At 38.5% G+C, this 14,095-nt stretch overlaps 1 protein-coding gene across 1 annotated transcript; it reads left to right on the top strand.

The window, feature by feature from the left end:
- Positions 1-862: 862 nt before the first annotated feature.
- Positions 863-8,885, top strand: LOC132111539 (polyadenylate-binding protein 4-like). The gene is made up of 13 exons (XM_059518924.1): positions 863-1,051; positions 3,322-3,437; positions 3,892-4,031; positions 4,108-4,202; positions 4,373-4,510; positions 4,606-4,701; positions 5,223-5,492; positions 5,995-6,208; positions 6,397-6,530; positions 7,330-7,420; positions 7,692-7,822; positions 8,126-8,227; positions 8,336-8,885. The coding sequence occupies exons 2-12, from the start codon at positions 3,406-3,408 to the stop codon at positions 8,222-8,224; spliced, it is 1,440 nt and encodes a 479-aa protein (XP_059374907.1). The 5' UTR covers positions 863-1,051; positions 3,322-3,405; the 3' UTR covers positions 8,225-8,227; positions 8,336-8,885.
- Positions 8,886-14,095: the final 5,210 nt, after the last annotated feature.

The following is a 14,095-nucleotide window of genomic DNA, read 5'->3' as shown; positions in this document are numbered from 1 at the left end:
CAGTCTACAGACTTAACCAGACATAAATATATATTTGATTCACAATCTCCATACTGTATATAGCGACAGTATACAGAGCACTGGTAAGTCTATAGAGAGATGGATTGTGGATTAAATGTATATAAGGTTGAACTAAAGTGCTATTTTGAGGTCTGAAAATTTTTTTCTGAGACCTGGTATGGATCAAATCTGATGATATGTCCCTGGAGTCCTGCTTTGCTGTGCTGCCAGTACATACAAATAATGAAAGACATTTAGCTTAAATGCCAACTGTTTTGTGTGCGTGTGTTTCAGTCTAAGTGTTAAAACAAGGAAATTCTTATATATCTACTGATCTAATCATCTTAAAATATCTGGGCAGTAGACCTTAACATGTAATGTTTACATGTAACCCCAACAGCACACGTATGTCTGCAAGATCACCTCATCTGGAAAGCATCTGCTTTGTACAATCATCTGATAGACATCTTTCAGATGTCAGTTTTACATGCATTCTAAATCATAAACATCTTAAAGACATCTTCTAAACATCTGTCTGACATCTGATTGGAAACGTCCTATAGACGTATTGCAGATGAGCAAACACTAAAAAATATGTATCTTGTAGATGTAAATGCAGATGTCAAATAGATGATGATGTGCTATCAGGGAATATTGGAGTACAGTTTCAAGGGGCTTTCTAGTTTCAAGTTTCAAGCTTGTTGTGGCTAATACGAAAATGCTCATTCTATGGATTTAAATATATCATTAATCAATAATTCAGATACATATTTGGTTATGGCAGGTTTTAATCCTGTAGTTATTGCTAGTAATTTAGGTGCTGAGATGTCTTATGTCACATGTTTTTGTGGTTTCAGCGGAGAGAGCTTTGGACACAATGAACTTTGATGTGGTCAAAGGAAAGCCGATCAGAATCATGTGGTCACAAAGAGATCCGTCACTTAGGAAATCTGGGGTTGGAAATGTCTTTATCAAAAATCTGGACAAGTCCATTGACAACAAGGCCCTGTGAGACACCTTCTCTGCTTTCGGAAACATCCTGTCCTGCAAGGTGAGAAGTGACTAAGATCTTCAGAAGCTGAAATGAACACAATAATTTTTATTGTATTTTATTATTATTAATGATTATTATTATTTTATTTATGTACTGGGCTGCCCTCCAAAGGCAAAAAAAAAAAAAAAAGTAAAAAGAAAAGTAAAAAACAAAACAAAACAAAAACACAATGGTATTTCATTTTTTTCTCCTTCAGTCCCCCTCAATTTTCTTTGAACATACATAATGGGTTTGAACATGTTATTCAAATTTCTGCAATAACAAAATGAATTGTAGTTCATAATTATTAGCAATTTTCCCAATTTCTGTTAATAAAGATAACGTCAGAAAGGTCTTAGCCTTATATTTGGCTTTTGCCATGTTGTGTAACTATTTGGATATTTATTTGTTTCTTAAAGGCAAAAGATGATTTTCTGTGTCATTAGTGGCAACAAAAAAATAAAAAAAATAAAGCAAAAATAATAATAATTCTGTTCAAAAAAGCTGTCTGAAATAATAATTTTACAGGTCCTTCTCAAAACATTAGCATATTGTGATAAAGTTCATTATTTTCCATAATGTAATGATAAAAATTTAACTTTCATATATTTTAGATTCATTGCACACCAACTGAAATATTTCAGGTCTTTTATTGTTTTAATACTGATGATTTTGGCATACAGCTCATGAAAACCCAAAATTCCTATCTCAAAAAATTAGCATATCATGAAAAGGTTCTCTAAACAAGCTATTAACCTAATCATCTGAATCAACTAATTAACTCTAAACACCTTCAAAAGATTCCTGAGGCTTTTAAAAACTCCCAGCCTGGTTCATTACTCAAAACCGCAATCATGGGTAAGACTGCCGACCTGACTGCTGTCCAGAAGGCCATCATTGACACCCTCAAGCAAGAGGGTAAGACACAGAAAGAAATTTCTGAACGAACAGGCTGTTCCCAGAGTGCTGTATCAAGGCACCTCAGTGGGAAGTCTGTGGGAAGGAAAAAGTGTGACAAAAAACGCTGCACAACGAGAAGAGGTGACCGGACCCTGAGGAAGATTGTGGAGAAGGACCGATTCCAGACCTTGGGGGACCTGCGGAAGCAGTGGACTGAGTCTGGGGTAGAAACATCCAGAGCCACCGTGCACAGGCGTGTGCAGGAAATGGGCTACAGGTGCCGCATTCCCCAGGTCAAGCCACTTTTGAACCAGAAACAGCGGCAGAAGCGCCTGACCTGGGCTACAGAGAAGCAGCACTGGACTTTTGGACAAATTCTGCATGTCATTCGGAAATCAAGGTGCCAGAGTCTGAAGGAAGACTGGGGAGAAGGAAATGCCAAAATGCCTGAAGTCCAGTGTCAAGTACCCACAGTCAGTGATGGTCTGGGGTGCCATGTCAGCTGCTGGTGTTGGTCCACTGTGTTTTATCAAGGGCAGGGTCAATGCAGCTAGTTATCAGGAGATTTTGGAGCACTTCATGCTTCCATCTGCTGAAAAGCTTTATGGAGATGAAGATTTCATTTTGCAGCACCACCTGGCACCTGCTCACAGTGCCAAAACCACTGGTAAATGGTTTACTGACCATGGTATTACTGTGCTCAATTGGCCTGCCAACTCTCCTGACCTGAACCCCATAGAGAATCTGTGGGATATTGTAAAGAGAAAGTTGAGAGACGCAAGACCCAACACTCTGGATGAGCTTAAGGCCGCTATCGAAGCATCCTGGGCCTCCATAACACCTCAGCAGTGCCACGGGCTGATTGCCTCCATGCCACGCCGCATTGAAGAAGTCATTTCTGCAAAAGGATTCCCGACCAAATATTGAGTGCATAACTGAACATAATTATTTGAAGGTTGACTTTTTTTTGTATTAAAAACGCTTTTCTTTTATTGGTCGGATGAAATATGCTAATTTTTTGAGACAGGCATTTTGGGTTTTCATGAGCTGTATGCCAAAATCATCAGTATTAAAACAATAAAAGACCTGAAATATTTCAGTTGGTGTGCAATGAATCTAAAATATATGAAAGTTAAATTTTTATCATTACATTATGGAAAATAATGAACTTAATCACAATATGCTAATTTTCTGAGAAGGACCTGTATATAGTAATGTTTCTATATTTAGTTTCTATTTCTTTAATAGATAGATTCTTTAATACTCTATTCAATCAATTAATCCTGGATTAGTTTATTAAAACATATTTCATACATCAGAGAAGCTGTGATAGTTCAGATGCATAAGAAAAACTTTCTGTAATCCGATTCTTGATGCCGTCTCAACAGGTGGTGTGTGACGAGAACGGATCCAAGGGTTACTCCTTTGTGCATTTTGAAACTCAGGACGCAGCCGACCGTGCCATAGAGAAGATGAATGGCATGTTGCTGAATGACCGCAAGGTGTGAGTGTTCAAGCAGGGTCATGTGACCGTAAAGGCGCTCTATTGATTTGATTATTAATAAGGACAGTGTGTAGTTTTTAATCACTAATGTTACAGAGAAGAACTTTTGGGTGAAAGTTTGTTAACCAATCAGATTCAGAGAATCAGAATCATTTACTCACTCTCGTGTTGTTCCAAACCTACATGCCTTTCTTAATTCTGTGGAATGCAAAAGTATTCAATTGAAAAATGTCTCTTTTTTTTTTTATTAAAGTTAGCACGGTGCAGCATTATTTTGGACCCTTCTGACTTTATTGTAAATTATCTTCTGTTAGTCTTCTAGCATTTTAATGTTTATCAGTCGGTTTTGTCCCTGCTGCAGCTGTTTTGTGTCTATGGTTGGTCTGCAGCTGTTGGTCTGAGTCTGTAATGCATTTCTGCACAGTCACGTTTCTGTCTCCACTGTTTTTTGTAGGTTTGTGGGGCGTTTCAAGTCCAGGAAGGAGAGGGAAGCAGAGATGGGTGCCAAAGCCAAAGAATTCACAAATGTTTACATCAAGAACTTTGGCGAGGACATGGATGATCAGAGACTGAAGGAGCTTTTTGATAAATACGGTGCATTTGAGAGAATGTAGTGGTGGTAGCCTTGCAGTCTGGACTTTTTATCTGAAGATTTTGTTTTGACCTGCAGGTAAAACTCTGAGCGCGAAGGTCATGACTGACCCCACTGGGAAATCTCGTGGATTTGGGTTTATAAGCTACGAGAAGTATGAGGATGCTAACAAGGTACAGTGGATTTATACTATGATTTGCTCGTGTTTAAAATCAGCATGGAAATGACTGTAGTGATACACTGACATTGTCATTGAAGTTTCATTGAACTAGATAGATGGATGGACTGACGGATAAAGAGGTGAACAGAAAGCTGATTTATTGTGATGATATTTCTGTCTCAGGCTGTGGAGGGGATGAATGGTACGGAGCTCAGTGGTAAGACGGTGTGTGTTGGCCGAGCACAGAAAAAGATGGAGAGACAAGCAGAACTCAAGAGGAAGTTTGAACAGCTCAAACAGAAAAGAATCAGCAGATATCAGGTAAGGAACTGCCCCGTTGTGTCTTTGTGCATGTGTATTTAGTTAAAAAATTTGTAATAATTTGTTTCAATTTGTGTGTATATTTGTGTTTACAGGGAGTAAACTTGTATATCAAAAATCTTGATGACACCATCGATGATGAGAAACTTCGTAACGAGTTCTCTCCTTTCGGCTCCATTACCAGTGCCAAGGTGGGTCAAAGGGAGACGGTTTAGACTTTTTCTGTTTGAGCACTTTGGGCAAATTCCAAACAACATTTTTGCACCATTGAAGGGCACGGTGAGAAGGGGATGGTATTTGAAGGGCCTTTCCACCCTCCCACAAGGTCATTAAGAAACGGTATATGCGTAGGTCACTTTAGGGAAGAATTTTGTTAATGTATTTTTTGCTGTTTATAATAACATGATGATCCTGGGTGGCACATTCTCATGATTAATTAAGAAAAAACTGAAAAACTAGTTTAATTGAGATATTACCTGGGATTTAAAGACATTTAAACCCAACTAGCAATATTCCTTGCACATTTGTATTTTTACATACATTGTCATATTTGTTTTTAGAAGACACCACATGAATAGACTGTACTCTAGTTGAAATCAGTTTGAAGACGCGAATAGGCTATATTTGATCCAGTTATATAGTATTCTGCTATTTTGACTTTAACTGATGGAAGGACGAGGTGAGATCTTATGTAGTTTATATCTTGCTGTAGGTGATGCTGGAGGACGGCAGGTCCAAAGGTTTTGGCTTTGTGTGTTTCTCTTCACCTGAGGAGGCCACAAAGGCCGTGACAGAAATGAACGGGCGTATTGTGGGCTCTAAACCACTGTACGTAGCCCTGGCCCAATGCAAAGAAGAACGCAAAGCTCATCTGACCAACCAGTACATGCAGCGTATCGCTGGTATGAGGGACATGCCTGCCAATGCTATCTTCAACCAGTTCCAGCCTGCCGGTGGTTACTTCATGCCAGCTGTGCCACAGGTGGGTGAGATCCAAAAATTTAAGGCAACGAAAACATGGGATTTCAATCCTATTTAAACCTGGAAATAGATTATATTTTATAAAAGAAAAAGAAATAATTTAAAAAATATATATATATATTTAAGACCTGGCTGTATATTATGGAAGGTCATTTACACCATAGAAGAAAAAAAATCATCTTTGGTAAATCATAATTATGACATAAAGAAATAAAAACATTATGAGATACCCAGTCAAAATTGTTATGCTAAATCAAATAATTGTCAGATACTAAGTTATAATTATGACATAAAGAGTCAAAATTGTGATAAATAAATTCTGAGATATTAAGTCATAATTATGAGATAGAAAGTCATAGTCATGGCACAAAAAGTCAAAAATAATGACATTGAAAATCATAATTATAGCATATTAATTCATAATCACAAAAGTAGAAGTAGTCCATTAAACGATTAATACATTTTCGGATTATATATTTTTATTTTCTTCTTATGCATCACAGGCCCAGAACAGAACAACATACTATGCACCAAAGCAGCTTAGCCAGATGCGTCCGAACCCTCGCTGGCAGCAGCAGGGTGGCAGAGGTCAGGGGGGCTTCCAGGGCATGGCCAGCTCCTTGCGCCAACCAGAGCCCTGGGCCAACATACGCCACCTGGCTCCCAGTGCTTCCACCCAAGGCCCACGCGGGATCCCCACAGGTGCACAGAGAGTGGGTGAGAAAACCCACCCACTGCTGATGGGATGCCCTGTTGTGACAAACATTGACCTGTTTTCCAGACCCAGACACCTAAAAAATTTATAACCCCTACAAACTTCACATTTACTGATAACAACAAATGAGTTTGGTGATCATTCTGTCCTGGCCATAGCTTTAATGTTATTAACCTCTTTCCACAAACAGGAGGCAGTAGCCAACCAATGGGTCCCCGCCCTGCCATGGGGGTGACGACCCCACGTGCCATTCCCCCATACAAGTACGCCACTGCCATACGAAACACTCAGCCTCAGGTCATGCAGCCTATTACTCTGCAACAGGTAATATGCAGTCATATATTAGTCATATAGCGTTCCTGTAGCTCAATTGGTAGAGCATTGCGCTATCAAGCGCAATGTTGGGGGTTTGATTCCCTGGGAACACATGATAGGTAAAAATTGATAGCCTGAATAAGCTGAATAATATTTTTGGATAAAAGTGTCTGCTAAATGCATAAATTTTAATTTTTGTATTTTTTATTTATATATGCACGTAAAAAATACACTTTTGACTCAGTAATTCTAGTTGTCCAGTTGTTTTATTTCTGATGTTATGGATTGTATATTTAATTCACTGATACATATTTAATCACAAAGGTTAAATGTGTCTATCTTTTAGCTATAAATAGGAATAGAATAAATTTTTTGTCATAAAATATTGGCATGTAAAGAACAGTCATAAGGGTAAGGTTCAAAGCTATGTTAGAGAGCATGGTAAATCAATTAAGTAGGGTTGCACAATATATACGTACATCTCGTATCTTTAAAAACACAAAGAATTTAACTCTTAACATATGACAAATCTCAAAATTAATATCCATTTTTCATACTGTACATTACAATGTTGATTTAGTTTTTTTGTTATTTTATTTAAAAAACTTGTTGATTCAAAATTATAAAGAATTTGAATACTGGCAGTTAATCAGTTATCAGAAAACCAGAACATGAAAATGATTGACTTTTCCAGAACATGAAAATATTGACTTTTCCAAACAGAATATTATTGTGCACTGCTAGAATTAAGATATAGATTTGAAAAACACAATCACATTCACATGTTGTGGTTTACTGTGTTCTGCAGGCTCAGCCAGCGGTTCACGTGCAGGGTCAGGAGCCTCTCACTGCCTCCATGTTAGCTGCCGCTCCTCCTCAGGAACAGAAACAGATGCTTGGTGAGATGAGGAGGCTGTAAGCATGTTCAGCTTTTCTAAACATATTCTTATACTCCCAGGACATTTTTGTGCATTAGAGTTTCAAGTTCACCCAAAAATGCGGGTCGTTTGCGCACCCTTGGAACAACTTTGGAACAATTTTTTTTATCTCTTGGAACAAAAATTGTGTGTGGACTATCCCTTTAATTACTTTCTTATTTTATTCTTCCTTGTAGCTATCTCTTATTGTTTATTGTCTGTCTTACATGTGCCTGTTCTGTTTTTCCCTCAGGTGAGCGGTTGTTTCCTCTCATCCAGGCAATGCACCCCAGTCTAGCCGGGAAGATCACAGGAATGCTGCTTGAGATCGACAACTCCGAGCTGCTGCACATGCTGGAGTCCCATGAGTCTCTGCGCTCCAAGGTGACAGCCGTTAACTATGATAAAAGCCTCCAGTAGCAGACACTAGCTCTGCTGTTTTGTGCAATAATTTGTAAAGAGTGACAAGCTTTTAACAATGCAAAGCCTATTGACTGGACCAGGGACATAATAAAAATTGTGCACTCATTTATTAGGATTTATGCTTTGCATAGCAAAGACTCTTCCTGAGATGTAATTTATAAATGATAATGACGTTTTAGAAGTTAACTGCATATTAGAGACATGAATCTGTGTGGTGAAGATGGTTTGGGGTTTGCAGGACTGATGATTTGTCTCTGTTGTCAGGTGGAGGAGGCTGTTGCAGTGCTTCAGGCTCACCAGGCCAAGAAAGATGCCACACAGAAAGTGGGAGTCACTGCTGTGACTGTAGCCGCAACATCATGACAAGTAACTTTTCTTATTATCAGTAGTGTTATAATTGCAGTGCTTGTTGTTATAATGACCAAGGTATGACATTTTTATGAAAAACTTATCATTTGAAATTGTTTTCTGCAGGGTGAAGCAGAAAGACTGAAGAGAGATTGTGTCATCTGGTGGCAACCAATAAGAACACAAAAAATAAAACATGAAAAAAAAAAGAAAAATACAAAATACTACTGGAGCATAAAGAATAAAAATCTGTTGCAGGGCTTATATTTTTAACTCTGTAATCATTTTTACAACCTGAAGTTCATTTTAAAAAGCGGCAGTTCTGTGAAGGAACAGCCTCTGTATTCTGGCCAGGACTGACTTTTTCTATGAGGAAGTGGGACACTTGATTCTTCAGTGAGCTGTGTGTTTGCTGCTTTGATTGGACCTCACTTGTCCCATGACCCGAGTGGTGTGGCACTCTAAATAAAGGGAAACTATTTAAAATGAAATATACTGTAGCCGTCTTCTTCTTCATTTTTAAGTAGAGACAAAGGTCATTTTACAGACACTCTTTATCCAAAGTGACTTGCAGTACAGGAACAGTCCCGTTATAGGTTACATTTTTTTCCTCAAGGGCCCAATAATAACGGAAATATTCATAACATCCCATTTCACCTTTACCTGACACTAGTCACATGACCAAACCTATTTAATTCCAGTTTGCATCCTCTGAAGGAGGATGTCTGTGTCAAAGCTCTATAAAAGCTCTTACAAATACAGCTACCATATTTAATTGGTCTATCGCATTATCAAGATATAAATCATGAGCACACGAAAGATGGTCCTATTTAAAGGGTTAGTTCACCCAAATATTACAATTATGTCATTAATGACTCACCATCATGTCGTTCCAAATCCGTAAGACCTCTGTTCATCTTCGGAACACAGTTTAAGATATTTTAGATTGATTCCGAGAGCTCTCAGTCCCTCCATTGAAACTGTGTGCACGGTATACTGTCCATGTCCAGAAAGATAATAAAAACATCTTCAAAGTAGTCCATGTGACATCAGAGGGTCAGTTAGAATTTTTTGAAGCATCGAAAATACATTTTGGTCCTAAAATAGCAAGATTCGTTTACAGAGTGATTCGTTCGCGAACCGGATATCACTAAACTAGAGTGTTTTGAACGCGCTCACAACAGACCCGGAAGAGAAGACAACGCTGAATAAAGTCATAGTTTTTGCTGTTTTTGTACCAAAATGTATTTTCGATTATTTAAAAAATTCGAACTGACCCTCTGATGTCACATGGACTACTTTGAAGATGTTTTTATTATCTTTCTGGACATGGACAGTATACCATGCACAAAGTTTCAATGGAGGGACTGAGAGCTCTCGGACTTAATCTAAAATATCTTAAACTGTGTTCCGAAGATGAACGGAGGTCTTACGGGTTTGGAACGACATGAGGGTGAATCATTAATGACATAATTTTCATTTTTGGGTGAACTAACCCTTTCAGGTGCGCAGATGGCACTGGGGACGGGGGGGGGGACATGACCCCCCCAGATTCATAGTGACCCGATCCGTCCCCCTCACTGTCTCAATGAAAGGCTCTATTGGTGAACAGAGGATTAATCTGAGTTTCCACTATGTACAGTAGCCTAAGTAGTGGCGACCCGGCCCGCCGCTCCTTAAACGTGTACTAAACGATTTTTGAAACACGCTTTTGACCGCAGTGTGTCTGACAGAGTCCCAAAACACACTTGTAGCCAATCAGCGGTAAGGGGCGTGTCTTGTCCTGATAGCGAGAAGAGAGCGCTCAATTTGACTGCACAGGACGCATATTACATTACATTTACATTTAGTCATTTAGCAGACGCTTTTATTCAAAATTTAGCATATTAGCAGATCGACTACAGATTGAGAGAGATTGCAGATAAACAAGAGGTAGGACCCGCGTAAATATCGGAGCAGCTTTCCAGCGGTGGAGAGAAACTCAAGGATTGGGAAGTGCTCGAAGCGGACGCCGAGGTTTCTTTGTTTCTTTTTGATAGGTGAGTAACGTTGATTTTGCGTTGTTTCACACAACTTATCCATGTTGGCATTTGTTTGAATTTTTTCGTGTTTGTCATCTTTGCTTGTTTCCGCGATCTTCGTTGCCATGGTTGTGTATGTACCTGTGGGGTAAAGATTTCATAAAAGGGGCGAGGCACGGTGGCCGAGAGAGCTCAACGCGCTGCAACTTCACAAAACGTGTTCAAATAGAAAAAGCACCAGCAAATTAAGAAAACATCTTCATCAGTTTGACAGCACACGTGCTGCAAATACTCGCAACACACCGAAATACAAAAAACAAGCTGCAAATGCTAACATTTTTTTTGAGTATTGATTACCATTTGTATAACCACAGTTGTACAAATACCATGGTTAAACTATGGTTAGAGTAGTAAATCCATGGTTAATTTGTGCATGATTACAGTAACCACTTTTTGTGTGCTTTTTTAATATAATAAATGCATTTATTAATTCATTCATTTCAATAGTAAAACCACAGGCTAAGTTTAGTTTTTGTAAGGTAAGTTGTAAAATTAAGTTGGCCAGTTTACATAACCGTTCACAGTTACAGTAATTGTGTATTTAGTAAGCTTATTTAGGCTAATAATATCCACACACAAAAAAAAGCTAAGGAATCGTATGACCAGGATTGTTAAAATAAACAAAGATCTTTTCAGATCAAACATTGATAAATTATGTCCCAGCCATATTTGTCACTTTACAGTTCCCTTAAATATTTCTGATGTGGTCTGTGTTTTTGCAGCACATTTCTTTATTTGTTTGTATTGTGAGTATTTGCAGCAAGTGTTGTCAAACTGATGAAGATGTTTTCTTAATTTGCAGGTTTTTTTGTCATTTGCAGTACATTTAGCTCTTTCTGCCACCGGAAGAGCAGGTCCTGTTGGGGTATGGGTGTGTTTGTTTTGGTGCTAAAGATTCGGGTCAGGGCAGACGCACCCACATGGAAAGAACCTATATGTGGATATATGCGCATATATGAAACCTATATGCAGTGTATATGCACATATATGCTGCATATATTCTGTATATATACTGCATATATGCTGCATATATATGTGTATATATGCCAAATATAGGCAAAATTGAGGTGCATATATGTGCATATACAGTATGCATATATATACTGCATATATGGGTTGGTGCTAGCGCAGTGGATAAGACACATGTCTTTGGTGTGAGAGACCCGGGTTCGAATCCACTGTGAGACACCAATGTGTCCCTGAGCAAGACACTTAACCCCTAGTTGCTCCAGAGGTGTGCGACCTCTGACATATGTGGCAATTGTAAGTCGCTTTGGATAAAAGCGTCAGCTAAGTGAATAAATGTAAATGTAAATATATGCTGTATATACACTGCATATATGCTACATATATGCGTATATATGCCACATATAGGCAAAATTGAGGTGCATATATGTGCATATACAGGAAATATAGGTCTCCTGTATTGCTTCTTCATATCCACATATAAGCCCTATACATACAAGATAAGTCTTCTATATAGCTAATGGCAATTTTTGACTGTCATACATGATGCCTAGCTCATATTTTCTATTATCAAGGCAAAAACTAAGAATTAATGAAAAAAATTATGCAAGAACTTATGTATGTGCGAACATGTGAAATTGGTATCACATGTAATTGGCATGTTATGGAATTTAACTATGGCAATATATTAACATAATATACAGAGCCGGACAGTAACAGAGTACATTTACTTGAGTACAGTACTTAAGTACAATTTTGAGGGATCTGTACTTTAGTATCTGTAGTATCATTTTAGGGGAGTACTCATGACTTTACTCAAGTACATTTGAGAGGCAAATATTGTACTCTTTACTCCGCTACATTTCTATCCATAACCGTGAGGACCCATTACTTCTTCGGCCCTGTCCACACGGAGACCGACCCCCGATCTTTTTTTCCCTCGTCTCAAGAAATATCCACGTCCACACGAAACCGATGTAGCATACATGCCAGACCAGCATGTGGCACTGTAATTCTGCCACAGAAATACACTTAAAACGGAGAAGAAGACATGGATTTGCTGATACACCTTGCGCGTGGTACACAAACGAACATGGAACAATACATTTATTAATCCGTGTTAATGTTAGCGTTCAGTGTTTGTTCATGTTTTTGTTGCTGTTACGTGATGTAGTGGTGTTTGACTAGGGGCGAGACGTGGGCTGATGACGTCATATTTTCAGAAAATGTATGGATCCGCCGTCAAGACGAAACGCAAAGGCGGCGTTTTCAAATATATCCACTCTGGGACCCGGTTTCAAAACATCGGTTTCACTCTTCCAAAACGCCAGAACCGTGTGGACGAAAATGCCTATCCGCTAAAAAATTTGTGCGACGAAAAAAAAAAAGAATAATCTCGGACACCCTATCAAACGTCATTGGATAGTGCAGGAAGGAAGAGGAAGAGGAAGAGGAGGAGGAGGAGGCGGCGGAGGAGGAGGAGGATGATGAGGCGCGTCATGACAGACCTTCAAAGAATAATAAAGAAAAAAAAAAGTTTAGTTTTTTGTCTTATTTTTGTTCTTGTACTATTTGATTGTTCTTGTAAATACATTATGTACATTTCTATATTTTGGACTTTTATTTTATGTTGCCTAGCAGGTTTTTTGTCTTATTTTTGTTCTTGTACTATATCTTTTGTTTTGTACTATTTGATTGATCTTGAGTAAATAAATAATGTACATTTCTACATTTTGGGCATTTATTTATGTTGCCTAGCAGCTATGGATTTTAATTTTACCATTATAGGTGAACATATAAGTGCATATATATGTACATATAATATAGGAAAACGGCCAATTTTATATATGTCACATATATTAAAAACCTATATCAAAACCTATATTGGAACATATATGTTTATATAGGTTTTTTCCATGTGGGCAGGCTGAAGCACAATAATAATCTAACCATTACTCTGTACCCAACTTCTCACTACACGCTGTTCTGTTGTCAAACACACGACGATGGTGCTGCCCCTGACATTTATGTTCTCTGTGTGTGTATGTGCTATGACTCTTGACCCCGGGTCCTACGAGGAGCTGGTAGCTGCCTCAATTGTGCCTGTAACAGTAACCATAAGGATCATCTCAAAAAATTTGAATGTCATGGAAAAGTTCTTTATTTTTTGTAATTTAATTAAAAAAAGCAAACTTTCTTATATTCTAGATTCATTGCACACAGACTGAAATATTTCAAGAGTTTTTTTGTTTTAATTCTGATGGTGACTTATAGCTTAGAAAAATCAAAAGTAGGAAACTTTTAAAGAAAAATATAAATCCAAAGTAGGTTTAATTATGCACTCAATTAGGGCTGTGACGGTTGCCGTGACAACCGCGTCACCGCGGTGGTCGGTTGCTATCGCGGTTGTCTACTGCCACCGGCGGTAGTGCGCGTGACGTCACAAACTCTATAGCAAGCATAATACAAAGTTTTGTATAAGTGTAATGACTGTAATAGTGGTGTGATATTACCACCAAATACCACATCGCCGATCTGGAGTCATCTGCATTCATGTCACCCATCAGCGTTCGCACAAGTTCTCGTGTTCGCAAACGCTGGCTTGGCTCAGGTTTGTTGAGGCTTTCTCCAAACTGGCCAAATACAAACGAGACAGCGATAAATAAAAGATGGTAAAAAGAAATATGACAACGATTCCTATTTCAAAGAGAGCGCATGCAGATGAGGAGTTAATGAGCTCGCTTGGTGGCGGAAAAGTAAACCGGACGCAACACAACCGCGTTGCGACAGGTTTAGTCTGTGTCTATACAGGACGTTTGAACTCTGTGTCAGTATCTCA

The sequence above is a fragment of the Carassius carassius genome, chromosome 31, assembly GCF_963082965.1.
Source record: "Carassius carassius chromosome 31, fCarCar2.1, whole genome shotgun sequence".
NCBI classification, from domain to species: Eukaryota; Metazoa; Chordata; class Actinopteri; order Cypriniformes; family Cyprinidae; genus Carassius; species Carassius carassius.
This window is presented reverse-complemented; position numbering and strand designations above follow the sequence as displayed.

Coding starts and splice junctions, on each gene's coding strand:
- LOC132111539 (XM_059518924.1), top strand. CDS start 3,406: ATGAATGGCATGTTGCTGAATGACCGCAAGGT. Junction 3,438..3,891: donor TTGCTGAATGACCGCAAGGT/GTGAGTGTTCAA, acceptor TGTTTTTTGTAG/GTTTGTGGGGCGTTTCAAGT. Junction 6,531..7,329: donor AGCCTATTACTCTGCAACAG/GTAATATGCAGT, acceptor TGTGTTCTGCAG/GCTCAGCCAGCGGTTCACGT.